The sequence below is a fragment of the Aedes albopictus genome, chromosome 3 (assembly GCF_035046485.1).
Source record: "Aedes albopictus strain Foshan chromosome 3, AalbF5, whole genome shotgun sequence".
Lineage (NCBI taxonomy): Eukaryota > Metazoa > Arthropoda > Insecta > Diptera > Culicidae > Aedes > Aedes albopictus.
In genome coordinates this window covers 132,029,109-132,048,668 of record NC_085138.1, presented here as the reverse complement: position 1 = coordinate 132,048,668, position 19,560 = coordinate 132,029,109, and the positions used below count along the sequence as shown (strand labels likewise).

Genomic DNA, 19,560 nt, shown 5'->3' with positions numbered 1-19,560 from the left:
GTAAAGTACAATGGGATTTATTATTAGCTATAACTATTGTAGACATGTACTAGAGGGAGCGTTCACAAAATATGTCACGCGCAAGTTAAGAATTTGAGAAAAAATGACTCTTCGTTCGCTCTTTTCGTGGACTACATGCAGCACTGTGAGTTAGTAAGAAAATATAAGTAGATGGTAAGTTTTCGTATAACGTACTTCATGAATGCTCCAGAATGCATTACAATCCATTCTATATATTCACACACACATACAATAACAATAAAAATGCAAATTGCCATGAACTGTCAAATAAATATGTTGAAGATATGAATAAATCCCATATAAAAGTAACATAGATGGTTGAAAGTTTCTGTACAAAAACCATCTTACAGTCTCTTACAGTTTGATGGTTTTGACTTTCTAAGAGAGACAATTACTTATATATTCACATGCGTAATAAGAAATTTGCATATAATTGCCTATAGCTAGGTTATATATGCTTGTAATATTGTCAAAACAACTACAAAAACCGTTATAACTATTTTATTTTTGAAATTAGCGGGATGTCGTGTTCGGCAAAGTTATGTGTTTTATCATTATCTATAACTTTGTAGAACATCAGAAAAATGTAGAATCCACTCTTCTAAAGTTATTACGCAAAAACCCTTTTCAAGGGGCTGATGATAAAAACGTAACGTATCTTGAAAAGTAACGGAGTTACAAACTTGGCGCCTTTGACAAAGTTGCTCCAAATAACATTTTCTACAACTTTTGTAAAGATACCAACCTTGTATCTTGAAAAATGCAAAACATAAATTTTCTATCTCACTTTTAGGGGGATTGATCATTTTTTTACAATAGTTCAAAAGAAGCTCCTTATTATAGCGAAAAACTTTCTCGAAGACACCATGACGCTAAACGTCATAGTTCAAAAGTTATTAATTAAGCGCGCTAAAATGACGAAATCAGCCACTGTGCGCTCGTGTTGTGTGTAAGGCGCATGAATTTAACAAAGCAAGCTGACACCCGACTGCGGCACCGAAATAAAGGTAGTGAAAAGTGTCGAATGTTTACAAGACTGCTTGCCTCAAACTAGCTATAACTTGAAAATCGGCAAGCTTAACGCAGCTTTTTAACCCTCATGCGGAAGATTATTAAATTTTCTACCAAAAAGATCTTCAAATCTATTGGTTTAGTTAAATAATTAGTTTTCTAAAGCAAATAAGCTCAAAAGTAGTGTATGATTTTGTAAATTATCTTTGAAAAATGCGAAATGAATTTGAATTTTCTCTTAGGCAAATTTATGACCCCTGTTCCGTTCTACAATTCGTTCTTTGACTTCAAACATCTAGCTCCTCTCGTGTTCTTGTAATTTCGAATTCAACATTGTATATCAGATGATGAATTTGCAACTGTAAAGGTAAGCACTTTTTTGCACACTGTGCCGCTGGAGCAAGTGCACTCTGGTATATCATTTTGCATAGCGCTCACAGTCTTGATCATATACCGAACCACTGCTGCAGTGGTTATGAAATAAAAAGATAACGCCGCCGATGTGCGGTATAAGAAAATAAAGGTTTGCACTCACGAACCTAACACCCTGCATTAGAGACTATCGGTAGTATTCCGGAACCGTTTTCGGGTGTTCCAACAGAAGTGGCCAAATCTGAAAGTGAACCAAAGCCATGCATGCGACACCTCAAATCACGGCTTTTTAGGTAACATGATGTACAGTTGACAAGAAGAAAGTCTCAGACCATATCAGTGTTTCACGGAACCAATTCCGTCTGTCCCGCCGGAATGATTCAAATGTAAAAGAGAATCAATACATGTGACATGATTTATTCGGTAACCTAATGAATGGTTAGCAAGAAAATAGTCTCAGATCAAATTTGGGACAACAGATCCTTTCCGGGAACCGATTTTGGGTGTCTCGTTAAGTGGTAAAATATAAAACTCTTCCGCATGCGACACACTAAATCGCGGCTTTTTCAATCACCAAATTTTAACAGCTAAGCTTAAAGTCTCAGACGCATATTTGGGAGAACCTTTAGTGTTCAAGAACAGGTATCGAGTGCCCCGCCGGAAATTAGCATTAGCATTAGCATTAGCATTAAGCGAGTCGCACAAATTCGTAGGTGGTACAGTCCTAGACCGCTGTTATGAGGGTTGCCTCCTTCCCGTCTGAACCAAAGCACAAAGATTTGGGACTAATCTCTGACTCTTAGACAAGACTGACGCAATCCTCCAATGGTCGAGCACTGTCCTGGTCACGTCCTTGCGACTGCTGAGGAATGGGAAAGGATGGTTAGTTTTGGACACCTATGAAAAATGTAGACAACTCTACGATCTCTCAGGCCTAGGTGTCACGGGAATTTGGGTGTTGTTATTGGAAGGGTAAACTCCAAAGGATACGCTTGGTCAACGTTCAGGCACACCATTGTTAGTCTTCTTCGAATTAGTTGTCTGCCCGATTAATCCTGGTTTTCTCGTCGTCTTGGTGGCATTTGGTTTAATTACTAGATTCTTCGGTTGATAATCTGAAATATAAAATAATATTAACATCGTACGTCAAATAAGCTACATATAAGTGATACGCTCGCCACAGTTGCATATTTTTACAATATTTATTATATCATACGATAAATTTACCTCAAACCTGCTAAAATAAAATGTTGATTAGCAGTACATACATTGAAACAAAATTAACTACAAAACACAAAAAAGCATCAAACTTTGATCTTGGAATATTTATAAATACGATAAATGTCAAGATCAAAATTTGATTTGGTAGATCTTACACCGCAACGCACCATTCTAAGGTGATCTACCCACGTTACGGGAAGTATCGAGTGCCCCGCCGGAAATGGTAAAATATAGAAGAAAAGCAAAATCATGCATGGGTAAGTGGTAAGTGTGACAAGCAATGTTCTGCATATCATCGCATAACTGTCCCATGTGAATTCGAAACCCAGCAAATATGGGACTGATATGCGATGATAGGCAGTGTATTAAATATAGGAAAAGTCCGTACGCGTAGGGGGGAGGGGGGTCTTCGAAAATTCCCAATTTCAGCGTAACATACTTACTTAATGGATGCTCCCCATGCAACACATCAATTCATGGTTTTCTGGGCAACCTGATATCCAGTTGACAAGAAAAAAGCCATAGATAATATTTGGGACAACCAGTAGTGTCATGGAATCGGTTTCAGGTGCCCGCCGGAAATAGTCAAACGTAAAATTGAACCGAACTCATACATGCTCCACTCAAATAGTGAAATTATGAAAGAAACAAAACAAATGTTTGCGATACATCAAATTGTGGCTATTCTGATAGCCTGATAAACTTTGGGTAAGATGAAAAGTGAAGAAATGGTCAAAGTCTTCATATATGCAAGAGAACAAAATCGTGACCAAAGCAATCTCATCAAATCACACATTTCCAAGTGCCTGCGGTGTTTATATAATGTATGATGGATCAACTTGTTATGGGAAAATTATAATTTGATCGCATCAACACTGAATAAAGTTTTTACAATCACCTTTTGCGTCTAAAATTACAGAGCATAATTTGGGTTCATAAGGAGATCAATTTTTACATGAATCGTATTAAGCGTATAAGTGTTCTTAGGATCAGCTAATGTCGATTTAAAGATTACGAATACATGTTCGACGAGAAAGGCATTACCACCACTAGGTGGATTAATCTGGGTTTTTTCATATTCAAACTACAACTTTGAAAGTATTCATACAAAATGGCTCAAAATTTTACTAAGAACATATTTCTATAATAGTATTATACTGTAAAATTTTGATAAAAATCGGAGCAGTATTGGTAGTTCTATAATCAAAATTGTGCTTTACTGACCTTAAATTTCCGAAAATTTACTATGGAGCGCTTTTGTACAAAATTTTAAAAAGGTAGGTTGATGGTTTTATCTATATATCAACCAACATTTAATCGATTTTGATCAAAATTTTATGGTATAAGCTACATATAATGTAGCATTTATGGTCCAAAAATCAGCTGTTTTGGTGTACGCAGTCTAAAGTTATGAAAAAAATGTGTAACCAAATGTTGACCGTATCACCCTTTAATCACTTTAAAGATGAAGTTAAATCAATTGCGACTATTGGGGCCTGTTAAAAGCAAGGATATGTACCATTTTCACCTCTTCTGACCCAGATGTTTACCGAAATAAAGCTGTCCATGTGACTCCATTTTGTAAATTCCCAACAAAATTGAAACTCCAACGAAAAATGAAATAATCCTTGGATTTTCATTGAAAAGCATTGATCTAGGCTCCTTTGAGGGTGGCTGATTTATTTTGGTAAGCCTCGCAGCCTACGGATTAAAAAAAAAATAGATCGATAATTGAAGACTAGTTATGTTTTTTCCGAGTTCGGTTCGCACCGGTGCGAATATCTCCAATTAATTATCCCATTTTTAACGAAAACTGAGTAGAAAAACAAAAGATTTATTAGGACCAAATCAGTTCCGGAGTTAACATTTCTCTCGGTGTTACAACACTGTTACATGCCCTAACACTGGTTAGATGTGGCCATACAGTTCATCATTTTTTCACCGATAGGAAAAGGAAAAGTAAAAAGCTCAACAACAAAACAGCACCACTCGCCTTTTTGGGCATCCTTTTCACCACACAAGTTGATAAATTTATACATACATATTTATAGCAAAAAAAGATACTGCCCACTACCAAGTGGGGAACGTCCCAGCTTCACAAGGATCGTAAGAAAGAAAATCGTAAAAAATTGGTTAGGGAATGGTGCGGGAAAGGTTTTGCTTTCTTTCGGTGCGGTGGTGCTTCTAGATCAAACAGGAAGCCGAGGGTTGGATATCCTTCTTGTAAAATTAATAGGAATTGAGTGTGTGTGCAGGATGTGGTTTGAGATGCCCAGCGGACAGGTCAGATACGGGTTGGACCCTTCTGAAGAGTGAATTCGGTTACATTTTTTTTCACTGCGGAAGATAGACCGGATATTTGAATGGCGTGTAGCAAACTTGACGTTGCCCAGGGTAAACGTACGAAAGGTTGGACTTATCAATCTATTCGGATAGGTTTTTCTTCTGTGCACTAACAAAAGGATCCAGAAGGAAAGAATCCATCTTGTGCGAATTCAAACGGACAATGGACGCTGGAGAAAGGCGCACGGATGGATGGAGTAGAAAAGTGAAATTTATATGTTTTCAATGGGATAATCAGGCTAAGGTTCACAGTAAGCCATTTACGGTAAATGGATGATTGGGAAACTAGCAGCTTGAAATAAAACGATGTAGGGTTGTAGATAATCAAGCGTTTTATTTGTGTTTGGAATCTTAAACCTTTCTACGATTAGTTACTCGAGATCTTTCTACGACTTCTAACGCGCTTAATTTTGGAATAATTTCCTCCTCCAAGGAGTGAAAGGAGAACGTTTGTGGGAAGAGGAGGGCCTGATTTCGGCCGAAAGTCTTCTGGCTCTACTGGCTCAAGTTCTCCCACGATATTGATTACATATTCATTTCCAGTGCTCACCATACGCACATGTAGCTCGATCAACTCAGCGTCGACAGTTTCCACTCCTTCAACAAAAGCGAATTGATAAGTATAATTCGAGCTCACTATTCGAATATCACCCCTAAAATAGAAAGATCTTCATGTTAAGATTTCATTTTTTATTATTACTTAAACAAAACTCACTGCTCAAGGTTGGCCATATCTGTTCGAAACAGATCAACAGATACGTCATCCAATCGAACCGTATCATCTCCATTTTGAATAACATGCTGGACTCGGGTCAATCCTCCTCTCTTTATAGCTTTCACAAGTTTGCGTTTGCTCATACAATTATTCGCATGAGTAATATTACTGTCACTGCTAATCTCGAAAACCTCACCCGTGGATTGTAATCGAACTTTGAAGGTTCTTGTAAGAACCATATTACAGGAATCTATGTCTTCTTTAGTTTGCCACATTCGCAACAGTTTGAATCCATCTCTGAAACGGTAAAAGTATTGTCTTATTTCTAATTCATTACTCCCGAATGTAAAACTTACAATCCAGTCCTAACGATCGACTCTGCCACTTGGGAAGCTTCATCTGCAGACAATTCTTCTACATTTGATGTCTTTAGACCAATAGTTGACGAACCAACACTGTAGATTAACAAGAAACTGAAAGTTACCTCCAACAGCATCTTGAAAGCCAATCTATTCTACACAAATGTCAGTTATGAACTGATTCGAGTGGAAAACGTCTTGCCTTGGATACACACCAATTTTTTTGAAATGATTCCAGCTCAAAAAAAAATCAGCAAAATAAATTGCTGAGTTTCAGCAACATTTTTGCTGAATTTCAGCACAACGTTGCTGATCAACTGTCAAAATTGCTGGATGGTTCAGCAAGTTGAAAAATAATTGCTGATACTCAGTGAACTTGTATTGCTGAATGCAATCAGTACAAAAAAAATCAGCAAAGTTTGATGAATACCAGCAAACAAAATTTGCAGTGTAGGCCAAACCAGCATGGTGGTGGCAACAGAACTTCATTCATCGCGCTTCACAGACCCATCACCATTTATCCTGTTTTATTCTAGGGTCGTTCATAAACAACGTTTGATCAAATCAGACCAAACCATCCCCCGTGTTCACAAGTGTTTATACAAACATTCTAAAACTTTGTATGGAGCGTAGTGTTTGGCCACACGCAACCTCCCTACCCACCCAAGCACCCTAAATGTATGCGTTGTTTATGAACAATCCTTCACAACCTGTCCCAATGCTTCTTCTTTGGTCCGAGAAGCAGTTCTTTAGTTTTTTTGCTGAAAATTGAAATATTGATAACTTATTCAAGTTAAACAAGAGGAACAGTGATACATGGTGCCGCCAGTGAAGGAAGAAAAGAAGAAGAGTGATTCCATTAGAATTCGAATATCGTTAATTCGGTGCAGTTTTTTATTTGGCTAAAATCTTGCATGAGCACTCTCCATGCCGAAAACACACCATTTGCATCATGAGTTTGCTGTTTTGAGTCAAGCCTTACTTTTGAAAAGAACCTTAGAAAAAATCCCTTGAAAATTTTAAATGGGATTTTAATGAGATAGTCAGGCTAAGGTTTATGGTAAGTCCTTAACGGGAAATGGACGATTGGGAAACCATCAGCATGAAATAATTCTTATTTAATAAGATGATGTGAGATTTAGGACAAACAAGCGTTGTACATATTTGAGTTCGGAATCTAAGAACTACCTTTCTTCACTCTCTTCATTTTGGAATAACTTCCTCCTCCAAGAAGCGATAGTAGAACTTTCGGAGGGTAAGGCCTTGTTCTCGGGTGAATAGGTCCAGACAGTTCAATGTCTCCTACAATGTTGACTACATATTCATTTCCTGTGTTGACCATTCGCACATGTAGTTCGACCAATTCAGCATCGGTGTCTACTCCTTCATCAAATTCAAATTGATAAGTATAATTCGAACTTACGATTCGAATATCTTTCCTAGAATAGAAAACAAGTGTTAAAATTTTCAATTTCATTACGATTTAAACAAAACTCACTGCTCAAGCTCGGCCATGTCTATTCGAAACTGATCAACAGATATGTCCACCAATCGAACCGTGTCATCCCGATCTTTAATAAACTGCTGGATTCTGGTCAAATTTCCTCCTTGTATACCTTCCACAAGTTTTCGCTTGCTTTTACAATTAACTGCATCAGTAATATTACTGTCACTGCTGATTTCATAAACTTCACCCGTCGATTGCAGTTGCACTTCGAAGGTGCTTGTGAGAACCATATTACAGGTATCAATGTCCTCTTTAGTGTACCGAACTCGCAACAGTCTGAATCCATCTCTAAAAGTATATCAATATTGTAATGTTTCTAATTAGCACCTCTCGAATGTAAAACTTACAATCCAGCTTCAATGAACGCCTCTGCCACTTGAGAAGCTTCAACTGCAGTCAGCTCTTCTTCAAGATTCGATATCTTATGATCGATAATTGACGAACCAGCACTGTAAATTAACAATAAACTGAGGACAACCTCTAGCAACATCTTGCAAGCGAGACTGAAGAATTGCAAAAGTGAACTGATTCGAATAGGGAGCAAATTGCTTTTTACAAGCGTACGCGTAGAGGCGAAAACAAAAATTAATTCATCTCGCTTCATGCGCTTATCGCAGTTCATCCCATTCTAATCTCACTTAGGGTAAGAAATCAAACTTTGAACTAGTCAAACTGTAATCTTAATTTGAACCATTTCGAAATTCATTAAAACGACGTACTTTTTAGGCAAATATTGGCCCGAAAAAGATGTTAAACAGCTTTCCGTAATATAACCTGATAACATAGACTTTAAAATCATTGAATAAAGCGTTTTTGTCATGGAAAACAGGCAAATGAAAAATCACTGTGATTTCACCCATTTCCCCCCAGAGAAAGCACATTTTCGGTGCACTCGTACAGCTCTTGCATTGTATTACACGCAGTATGTGAACACGTCAAATGAAAGCATATTTATCGTAGAATCTACAAACCGAATAATATTACGCATTATTTGTCATAAAATTATCAAATTTAAGTTATTCTTACTTGGAGAATGTTATCTTAAGTTGAACCATTTGTAATCTAAATTTGAACTAGTAAACGGGGGCCAGCTTCCCGTGTTGGCCTGCAGACTGCGCTAGTGGTTGTTTTGTTTACTCTTGGGGGATGAAAAATTCCAAATTTAGTTTCCAAGTTTCTGAAGAGTTTAGAAAATTCTTAGTTGAAATTCCACTGCCTTATGAAAAATAGTTATGAGAATTAGCAGATTCATGTGTTTTTCTATTGTTCAGCACGTAATTGGATGTTGTGGGAGATGCTCGAGCTGCTGCCGCCAGTAGTTCAAATTAAGATTAAAATTGGTTCAAATTATGATTACGATGGTTCAAATTAAGATTAAAATCATTTTTGATGAAAAATCGAATATTTCAATGAAATTCAGTGCAAATACAAACTTTTTATCATTTAACAGAAAGCTTATACCCGTGGCTTTCATGTACATAATATTTTGCTGTAGTAAATTATTTCCATGTGGGAGAAAAAATCACTTAAAATTTGCACTGCTTCAGAAAGCCGCAATTTGGTTCAAATTTTGATTACCTACCCTATAAATTCGCATACAAACAGTGTCTTCTCTACACCACACAGCGTACTGTTATCACAGGTATGACAGTAGCCAATATGGGAAGTCTTTGAGTTCTGGCTGTGTTGCTGAAAAAAGCTCTTAAAAATGGTTTTTCCTAAACTTATGCCCAATACAGGGGAAGCGTTAACTGAGTTTGAGCGAAAATTGGGGTAACGGTATTTGGGATTTAGTGCTTAAACGGAATTCAGTTTGTGAAAATCGAAATTACAAAGGTCTAACCTAGGGTCTAACTTTTTCGAAGACACAGTGTGTGTTTAATTGACAAATTGAGAGATAAATTTGTGAAAAAAATACCACTTGTTTTGGTGGGATTCGAACCTACGACTCCGGAGTTAACTAGTCTAGTGAGCTTCCCGTTCTCGTCCATGATTTTCCATAGCTTTGTGCGCCTGGAAGTCGATGAACAGGTGGTGCGTTGGGACCTGGTATTTGCGGTGTTTTTTTGGAGGATTTGCCGCATGGTGAAGATCTGGTCCGTTGTCGAGCGGCCGGTGACAATGCCGGCTTGATAACTTCCCACAAATTCAATCACATCAAGTGAAAGACGACAAAAGATGATGCGCCTAAATGGAGGCATGCACGCGGGTAACGAGCCAGGATAAAACAAAGAGGAGAAACGTCAAAATTGGAACAGTCGATCTAGTGTCATCCCCATAGTTCCAATCGAGCAGGAGACCTGTCAAAACGACAAGGATTCTCCACTTTGGTATACTCGAGACACTTTACACGCGGGTTGTCTGGATGCACGCACATTGCCCACCCGATTTAGATCATTGCTAGGCTCAATGATGTGCGAAGGAGTGTCAGTCATTTGCCGAATAGACGTTTTGGATATAAAAATATAAAAGACGCGTCCCGAAGACCGTCAAAATGGCCTGATTATCCTGTCGACGCACACTGGGGCAGGATTGAAAATACATGGAAAAACCTCTAGCTCGTCGAGATGTCAAGATCCACACTTGGTGTCTTAAGAGAAAATATTTCTATGAACAAGGTCGATATTCTGAACGGTAGCAAATTTTTCTTACGTTATTCGCATAAAAGTCCCATAAGTCATTTTGGCCATCTTTCATTTTAGCGGTATGGTGTCTTCGGCAAAGTTGTTCGGCTATTTATGCTAAAAAAGTTTTTCGAAGACGTCGAATTTCCAAAGCCTACTGTTCTTGAAACACGCCAATTGGCTTTGGTTTATCATTATCTTATGTAATCTTATTTAATAGAAACATTTTTTGTGTGTTCAATGATCTAAAAACTCACTTTTATTGGCGTTTCGGACATTTTTGTGTTTTACAATTTGTTTGAAGCTTAAAAATAACTAAACCTGTGACTAGATTGCGTTTATACTTCTCATGATTCACTTGGCAACATACAACATGGTAATATATCTGCAAAAATGTTGTACTTCTTCTTCTTCTTCTTCTTCTTCTTCTTCTTCTTCTTCTTCTTCTTCTTCTTCTTCTTCTTCTTCTTCTTCTTGGCGTAACGTCCTCACTGGGACAAAGCCTGCTTCTCAGCTAGTGTTCTATGAGCACTTCCACAGTTTTTAACTGAGAGCTTCCTCTGCCAATGACCATTTTGCATATGTATATCGTGTGGCAGGCACGAAGATACTCTATGCCCAAGGAAGTCAAGGAAGTTTCACGGTGTGTCTGGTAGAACAAAATTAATTTAAAAAAATCGGTATCGCTAAAACACCCACCAAACGAAAGCTGAAGGTCCCCTTTTTCATTTGAGACTAAAAGGAGAAAGTTCTATCGGCGGGTCTAGAACAATTTTTTTTTTTTCAAATATTCCTATCTTTGAGGCTTGTGTTTTTTTTTCTCAACCTTGATTGTAGCCAAATGGGCTTGTATGAGGACGCCCATTAGTAACGTGTCCTTTTAAAAGAGTAAACGGGTCAAATCAAAAATCAAAAAATTTCCTTACAAAATATTGCTTAGACATAAAGTGCAAAAAAAAAAAATTAAGGCAGTTGAATAGAATTTAAGCAGTATCTGGGCATACATGCAAATAAACTACGCCTTTTATGTGGAAGTAGTTATTGCGGCTGCTATTTTCTTATTTTTATTGACAGTGTATTATGATTTAACAGTTTTACGATCAAAGTAGGCCGAGTAATGCCAACAAAAATAGAACATACATCAAAGTAGCTCGGATAACGGGGCACAACATTTGGAAGGTAATCCATTTCGGAAAACTGAAAGTTTTTTGATGATGCAATTTAAATCGTTGAAATGAATAAAACGATCTAGAACTCCACACAAATTTTATCAATGTGATGGTCTGTCTTATATCCTTGTATGCCGTGGCTCGGATACAATTATCACATGCCGGTATTTGTTCAATTTGTGCACCTTTTGGTACCTAAGACTTAAACATTTTTAGTTAATTTAGACTATTGCAGTTAGGTATAACTCCTTACTTTTAAAGAAACAACTACGACAAGAACCCCCTAAGTGACGAGGAAAACCAAACCAAAGAGTACGTTTTGTGTTTGAAGAAGTGTTTTTCCGCCACAATTATCATCGAAAGCAGTTAATATTCACTGTTTTAGATTTGTTTAGTAAAATTGTTCAATAACGGTTAATTACACATAAAAAATATTAGTAACAGTAAATCTTTGTGAACAGGTAGCCTTACTCAACTGACAAAAACAGAATAATTAATGCTACATGTCTAACGGTAGAACAATGTGCTAATCTGTCGGTTATCAATAGCCCTTGGCTAGTTCATCTCGGGACCCACGCTTCACTTCCCTACCGAAGGAAGAACTCACATTTTGCGAGTTTGTCGGGAGTGGGACTCGATCCCAGGTCCTCGGCGTGATAGTCAAGAGTTCTAACCATCTCACCAGGTCCGCTCCACATCTTCTGCTAGCATCATGGCATTATAGACGAGTTAGCAACTTTTCATTCAATTCTACAGCTTTATTGACATATACACATGGTTTACATTAAAGTACGTATGTCTGAGCACATACATATTAATCAGAACGGATTGAAAATGTCTTAACTTGTTCTTGTTTCTACTTGCAGGTTGTTGATATTATGAAAACTTTTTCTGAAAGATATCAGAGATAGCAGTTAGTACTACCCCACAAAAAAGTTCGGACTTGCTCATTTAAATTTATCTCATTCAATAGTGGCGAATATACCCATTAGATTTACTCTCTATGAGCTTACATATTATTTGAAACCTTCTGCATGGAGTTGCGGCCCTTGTGTGTGAAATATGTAGTTTTGCAAGAACTACAACTTCTCATAAAGGACAAACGTGGCAGATCTAGCGCTACTACCGATGACGCAGAAAGAAATTGCTCGGTGCAGTTGTGTTCTAGATGCTACAGGAAGATGATCAAAGGCAAGCAGCATGTTTGCACTAAAGCTGAAGTACATTGAAACTTGTTGAACATCATTCAGACTTCTCATAAAGTTGCTGAGGTTGCTGAATATTTGCGGGCAAAACCCAGAGATCAGGCTGATCAGATGAAGCTCTCAAATATTCATGAACTACCATCCAGATGGAAACCGGCGTCAACGAGTGACCAGAACAGTAAACCGACTTTGTTCAACGATGATTTGTTTTTGATAACGCAAAGGGCCCATAAATCCACAGCTGCAAAAGCGTGAGTACCCAGCACAACCATGCTGAGGATGACGGGTTCGATTCCCGGTCAGTCCAGGACCTTTTCGTGAAGGAAATTTCCTCGACTTAAATGAGCATGCAGTATTTTCGAAGAAAATATGACGAAGTCACACCTCGAAATTTCAAGAGCACAAATCTGAAGAACCAAATGACGGTATATGCTGTAAAGGTGGTCGATTGGTGACCAGCTGGCGCCAGTCAAATACGAGACCTTAAAGACGTATACGCATATGTCATAGGATGCAAACACATTATTGGAATCTTTATTGGAATTCAAAGGAACAGCATATAACTCGATTTTATACTCACTGTTCTAGTACTTTCAGCACACTGTCCATAAACACAAAACTGTCATCTGCTGGATTTCCCATTCACATGGGACTATTGTGCTTTTATGTGAAGAATAATAAACATAATATACAAAACATATCGTCGGAAAATCATGCTTGCAATGGAAAAACAGTGTTTTGTCATAAATGTGTTCTTCAAAAAAATATGAAAAAATATAATATTTTTTCAAAAAAAAAAAATTGTTCTAGACCCGCCGATAGAACTTTCTCCTTTAAGTCTCAAATGAAAGGGGGGACCCTTAGCTTTCGCTTGGTGGGTGTCTTAGCGATACCGATTTTTTTGTATTAATGTTCTCCACCAGACACACCGTGAGTTTCCTTTACGAAAAGATCCTGGACTGACCGGGAGTCGAACCCGTCACCCTCAGCATGGTCATGCTGAATACCCGTGCGTTTACCGCCTCGGCTATGTGGGCCCTCAAAAAAAAATGTTGTACTAATTCACACAAAACAGTAAACTTTGAACGCTATTTAAAAAAAATCTTCAAATATCATGTCGGTGAAAATTTTTTAGGTGATCGCCGATGAAAAAACTTGCCCGAGCTTGCCCGACTGCAAGAACGTCCTATATACATTTTGCGTGATTTTCAGGAACTTTCTATGAAAAATCAATGCATATTTTGTTTTTTTTTTCAACTAATTTCTTTGATATATGTTTTATTTTAGTATTTTTCATTATTATAACTCGAAAACGGACATTAAATTTGTTTACAAACGTAATTTAATGAAAAAAAAACTCGATTTTAGGTAGGTATTTTATAAAACGACTAATATCTCACGAACAGGAGGCTTTGGAAATTTGACGTCTTCGGCAAACTTTTTTAGCATAAATAGCCGAACAACTTTGCCGAAGACACCATACCGCTAAAATGAAAGATGGCCAAAATGACTTATAGGACTTTTATGAGAATAACGTAAGAAAAATATGCTACCGTTCAGAATATCGACCTTGATCATAGAAATATTTTCACTGAAGACACCAAGTGTGGATCTCGACATCTCGACGAGCTAGAGGTTTTTTCCGTGTATTTTCAATCCTGCCCAGTGTGCGACGTGTCTCGAAGACCGTCGGATTTGTTGTATTCGATTTTCAGAATCAAAAGACGCGCCTCGAAAGAGCCTTTCAAAATTTTTCACATGGATTCCTTCCATATTTTTCCACGCCATGTTTCTTGGTATTTCTTTTTAATTCCTCTTGAAGTTACTTCCGGTTTCCTACCAGCATTTTTCCCAGATAAAAACAATTCGATCCGGAATTCTTTCTTCAGAATCTTGATGAGTTCTGAATTCCGACTGATTCCCAGAATTTCACCATTAGTTTCTACAGGAGTTATTCTTGGAATTTCTACTAGAGCTCCTCCTATGTTTTCTTTTTGTTTTTTAACAAATTTTCTGGAGGAGTTCTTCCCACAATTTATTCCGCAGATTCATCCGACACAGTGAAGAGAATTGTCAGACAAAAGAGGCACTAAACAAGCAACAAAGAAGACGCGGCTATTACACTTTATCCCAACTGGTAATAGATAATGACATGATCTCGAAAATTTTTGATGCAAACAAAACGGAAGCTGAATTTGTTGCGTACATTTCAACTCGTGAATAATCAATAATTACCAACCCAAAGTCGAACTTTATTGATGATACATCTTCAGCAGCGTTACAGTGTTTACCGACTCGAAGTTTCCACTCGAAAATCACAATGCAAGCCTTAAATATCTCTTACCTCGTGGTGCACGATCTTTGTACTATTCTGTTCAAGTTGGGACAAATCTATGTCGCATTGGGTTGACATTGTCGTTATTGTTGCGCGATGGTTGAATTTTGATTCACTGATCCGACATTTATTCAAAACATTTCCGGTAGCTATCTTCTAGGGTCTTCTTCTTCCTTATGGCTCTACGTCCCAACTTGGCCTGCCTCGCTTCAACTTAGTGTTCTTTGAGCACTTCCACAGTTATTAATTGAAGGGCTTTCTTTGCCTGCCATTGCACTATGCCTGCCATGATACCAGGAGGTGAGAAAATTTTTCCTATCGGAACGGGAATCGAACCCGCCGTCTCCGGATTGGCGAGCCTTAACCACTAGGCTAACTGGAGACCCCTTCTAGGGTATCTCCCTGAATTCCTACAGAAGTTCCTGACGAAATATGACCTCAAGGTCCTTGCTGTAGTTTCAACTGAGATTACTCTCGGAGTTTCTTTTGGGACCTCTCTCAGAAGATTCCTTCTGGCATTGGTCTTGGAATATTCAAGAGTTTTCTGAATTCTTCCGAAGTGCCATTTGGGATTTCTGCAATAGTTATTGCTAATATTTTCATGAGGTTCCTCCCGCAATATCCTTCAGAACTTTTATTCAAGCTTTTCCTCGTAGTTATTGAGCCCTTCATATGTTGCGCTGTTGTATTTTGTGCACCATTTTGAAAAAAAAAAATCTCGCTTGTTGTACACAGCGTCAGCATGGTGCCCATGGTGGTAGTCAATAACTATAAAACCGCATTACTTCGGGAAAAGATGTTAACATTGACGGTCAGCATCCAAACAACCCCGAACAGCCCTACGCCTTTGCATTGCACCAAGGGCCTGAATTGCAATCTAGCGGGACAAAGTTAATTACTCCGATTATAAATTAAAATGATGATCAATTCACACCTGTTAAAGGACAAGGTATTTGGAGTACACAACTAAAATTTTCTCGAGCACAAATCTAGCATGCATCAAGTTACATTTTCAGCCAGATAAGCTAGATTGGACCTCAAGAAAATTGGAGCTGTGGACTCCAAATGCATTGTTCTTAACATAGAGATGGAACATATTCGCCATTTGAGAGTCATACACAGTCCCCGTAAACATTTTGGGCTGTATAATTTGAGTGCTTTATGATATTGCCCAGCCGTTTTTTGTGGACGTTGCAAAAATCGTCGAAATACTGTGAGCTAAATCCCCGTGTTGGCGCAGCACATGAACGGCGTCACCCAGGCGCGCTAAGCAGCATCAGCGGCGCAGCGGTGTGCATTCAATTTGTGTCGTTTTGTCTCCGCTTTCTTCTGCTGCTAGTAGCAAGCAGCCCAACGGCATTATCATCGCCGTTCTGGGCTGCGTGTTGCTAGCCTTTAGCGCATTGCGCTTTGTATGCATTGTCCGTACTATCGCTGCCGCTTATAAAAGCGGCAGCTCATCCCGTATGTAATGTTAGTTGTAAGAATCGAACCACCACAGAGCAGGAGCACTGCCTCTCTGTGGTGCGCAATAAATAGTTGAACGTGTAAAGGTCTATTTACACTATCTGATTTTTTGGTTCGATTCGAGTAGAATGCTCGAAAATTTTGTTGTATGCAATGTTTGGTTCTGTTTACACTGCTTCGACATGCTCATTCGACTTGGTGTTTCGACATGTCAAACGAAATAGGATTGTTTGTATTTTTCGTTCGACTGGATACTCAAGACAGATGCATTTCGGGTCGCAAAATCTGTATTTTTTCGGCGCTTTCGAAAATTTTCAATAGTGGAAAAGGATCACAACCAGTTTTCAGTCTAACAGCAAGGTATGTAATATTTAGTTACGGCCTATGGGATCATTAGTTAATTTATTGTATTTTAGTGCGTTTGGTCGAAAGATGCCGTGATGGCACTGATCACGTCATGGTCATCGAAAGATTGTTTATACAATACAAAGCATGATTTGTACAAAAACCAGCATGCTAGACAGCATGCGTTGAGCGAAATCTGCGAATCTCTTCAGGCCATAATACCGGGTATCAATATCGACGATGTGAAAAACAAAATCAACAATCTACGCAGCCAATATTCGCGGGAACTAACAAAGCAGCGTACCAGCGCAAGGAGTGACACAGGCACGGATGAGATGTACGAGTCGTCTGCATATTGGTACCCGCACATGACATTCTTGAAAGACTTTGTTTCAACAAGAAAAGGAAAGTCAAACCTTGACGATTTGGAGGTACCAGAAACACATAAATCATAATGTATAATACTAACTTTTATTGATTTCACAGTATCTCCAATCTGATCCAGATGATGGTAATTCCTCTGAAGTGGTTAATGAAGGATCAAACACTGAAGGCGAATCTGATGCTAAACAAGCACCGAAACGAAAAAGAGGATCCGACGACACTATTCTTAATCAGGCGGCTGCGGCTTTACAATCAATCGCTGAAGTCTTAAACACAGAAAAGGAGAACCTGATGGATGATGTCCATACGTTTGGCGAGCATATCAAAGCCGAATTGTATGCACTACATCCCAAAGAGAGGGAAGAACTAAAATTTCAGATTAACAAACTCATCTATGAATTTAAAATGGCGAGAACTTAAAATGAAATAAACAACAATATGCAATTCTAGAGCATATATGAAAAATGTAGTTTTTGGAATACCTATAACTATACAAAATTCTTTCAGCTATACCTTTGGGATATTACTTGTGAATGCCGGGCAACTCACTGGAACAATCCGTTCCCAGCCATCTTAGCAAACTGCAGTAGAATCACTTGGCATAATACGGAACCTCACGGTGATGGCGACTTGCCCCGCCAACAGTCCACTCGTCAATCAGGCAGCATCACACTGACGACAACCCCGTCATGGTGCTGGCTGTCACTGATGCTTGCTAGGGGAAATACACGCATGGGAAATGCTACTCAGCTTTGTTCATACCCCACATTACTGACCAAACCTTTGATCCAACTATTTAAATAGTCCCTTGGAGCAAACTTTTGCGGGTTTGCTGGTTTTATCGGCTTTTTTTTAATAGGGTGACAATGGATATTATGGCAGATTTGTTCTCTTCGTCATGGGGAAGGGGGGGAGGTTTAGTAGACCGAATTGCATGAAACTTGGTTGTACAACTCAGCGAGTTCAACAGGTTCCATAAAATCCCCCATGACAAAGAGAACAAAACATGACAAAACTGCCGAAAATACGAAGTTCCCCTACTTCGACTAGGCAAAACTAGTGTCGTCTCCCCCTTGTTTGGATTTCAAAAGCGTTTCCATCTAGCGAGTCACTTTTTAGTGATTTGCTCACTATTTTCGAGTCAGTCACTAAAAAGTCACTATTTGCATGAAAAAGTCACTTTTTTGAGTAAAATTGTCACTAAAGTCACTATTTTCGTAAATCTGACAGCAATGCCGAAATTGATGCACAAATTTTCCTCAGAAACCTTGTTTTTAAAAAAATTTCGGCTGCGCCGCTTATTGAACTATTAGTATGTCGACTTATAGATACAGTTTTATCGTATTTGGGAGAAGGGAAGATGGATTTGTAGCTAAAATTATAGATGAATTTTTTAATTAACATACTTTTTAAAAGTATCACGGCCATAATCCTGCATTTAAAATTGTAGTTTTATTATATCACCCTATGTCCACGTATTATTATTGTTATTGTTTATTTTAACTTAAAATTTTGAAAGAGGGAAAAACCCCTTTGAGTGATTTTGGCATTACAAAAACGAAATCTTTCTCAAAGAGGCACAAAACCCCTTTTAAAAAAAAAAAAAACATTATAAAAATAACTTAAAACTAAAGGCTCACACGGCAGTGAACCATAACGGAGCCGCTATCTTGAAAGATGTTTACGTATTCAAAAACTGGTAATGATTAAATGTGTGAATTTTAAGTTTATCGGATCCAAATAGAAGAACTCATAGTGCATTGCATTTCCCTTAAATTGGTTTATATTGAGTTATCGAGTTAAGTTTTTTTTAATTAATCTTAGAGTTATCAATGCGAGATGAACTTCTGATGATACTGAAAGTAGTTGTGACGTCATTTGTTCAGATGCTTTTTAGTTTAAATCCGAAAGAGTTTATGATGGAGGTTACTTGAGAATTTTTGATGAAAATATTCATGCACGCGATACTTTGTTGTTCAATCTAGGAACAAAATTTGGTGGGGTTATTTCAAGAGTATTTTATTTGAAATGAATGAAAAAGTTTTTTTCAAAACGATTATTTAAGCATTTCTTTAAAATTTTGTGTTCATCTCTGAGTTTTTATTTGTGTTTTTGAATGGCAAACCAAAATGGCATGCTATATGCGATGATGAGGTTCAACAAGAAATTGGCCAAAATTTCTCTCGCAAAATTTTTCAAAATTTTCAAAAATTCGATCAGTTTTTCATCTGGGCCTTTGAGATATCGATCAAACTGTTTTTACCAGGAATCTATAAATGTTAACAGGAATTTAAAGATTCAATCTATTCCAGAAGTTCCTCTAATACATTTTTGACTACATTTTTTCACGAGTGAAGTAAGTATATCTTCAGTATTCTTCACAATTCAATTTTCACATATATTTCACCAAGAATTATTCCAAAATTTTCTTGTTGTCTTGTCAGAGAACAAACTCTGGAAATAAGCTAAAATTATGCATTGA

At 37.9% G+C, this 19,560-nt stretch overlaps 3 protein-coding genes across 3 annotated transcripts; 1 reads left to right on the top strand and 2 right to left on the bottom strand.

The window, feature by feature from the left end:
• Positions 1-4,388: 4,388 nt before the first annotated feature.
• LOC115258814 (uncharacterized) lies at positions 4,389-6,237 on the bottom strand. Its single transcript, XM_029859270.2, has 3 exons — positions 6,040-6,237; positions 5,684-5,980; positions 4,389-5,621 (listed from the first exon to the last, which is right to left on the bottom strand). The coding sequence occupies exons 1-3, from the start codon at positions 6,177-6,179 to the stop codon at positions 5,336-5,338; spliced, it is 723 nt and encodes a 240-aa protein (XP_029715130.1). The 5' UTR covers positions 6,180-6,237; the 3' UTR covers positions 4,389-5,335.
• Positions 6,238-7,174: 937 nt separating this feature from the next.
• LOC109406683 (uncharacterized) lies at positions 7,175-8,057 on the bottom strand. Its single transcript, XM_029861185.2, has 3 exons — positions 7,897-8,057; positions 7,541-7,837; positions 7,175-7,481 (listed from the first exon to the last, which is right to left on the bottom strand). Exons 1-3 carry the CDS (start codon positions 8,037-8,039, stop codon positions 7,220-7,222), a joined length of 702 nt encoding a protein of 233 aa, XP_029717045.2. The 5' UTR covers positions 8,040-8,057; the 3' UTR covers positions 7,175-7,219.
• Positions 8,058-16,769: 8,712 nt separating this feature from the next.
• Positions 16,770-17,830, top strand: LOC134284214 (uncharacterized). The gene is made up of 2 exons (XM_062842839.1): positions 16,770-17,125; positions 17,181-17,830. The coding sequence occupies exons 1-2, from the start codon at positions 16,790-16,792 to the stop codon at positions 17,496-17,498; spliced, it is 654 nt and encodes a 217-aa protein (XP_062698823.1). The 5' UTR covers positions 16,770-16,789; the 3' UTR covers positions 17,499-17,830.
• The last annotated feature ends 1,730 nt before the right edge of the window (positions 17,831-19,560 follow it).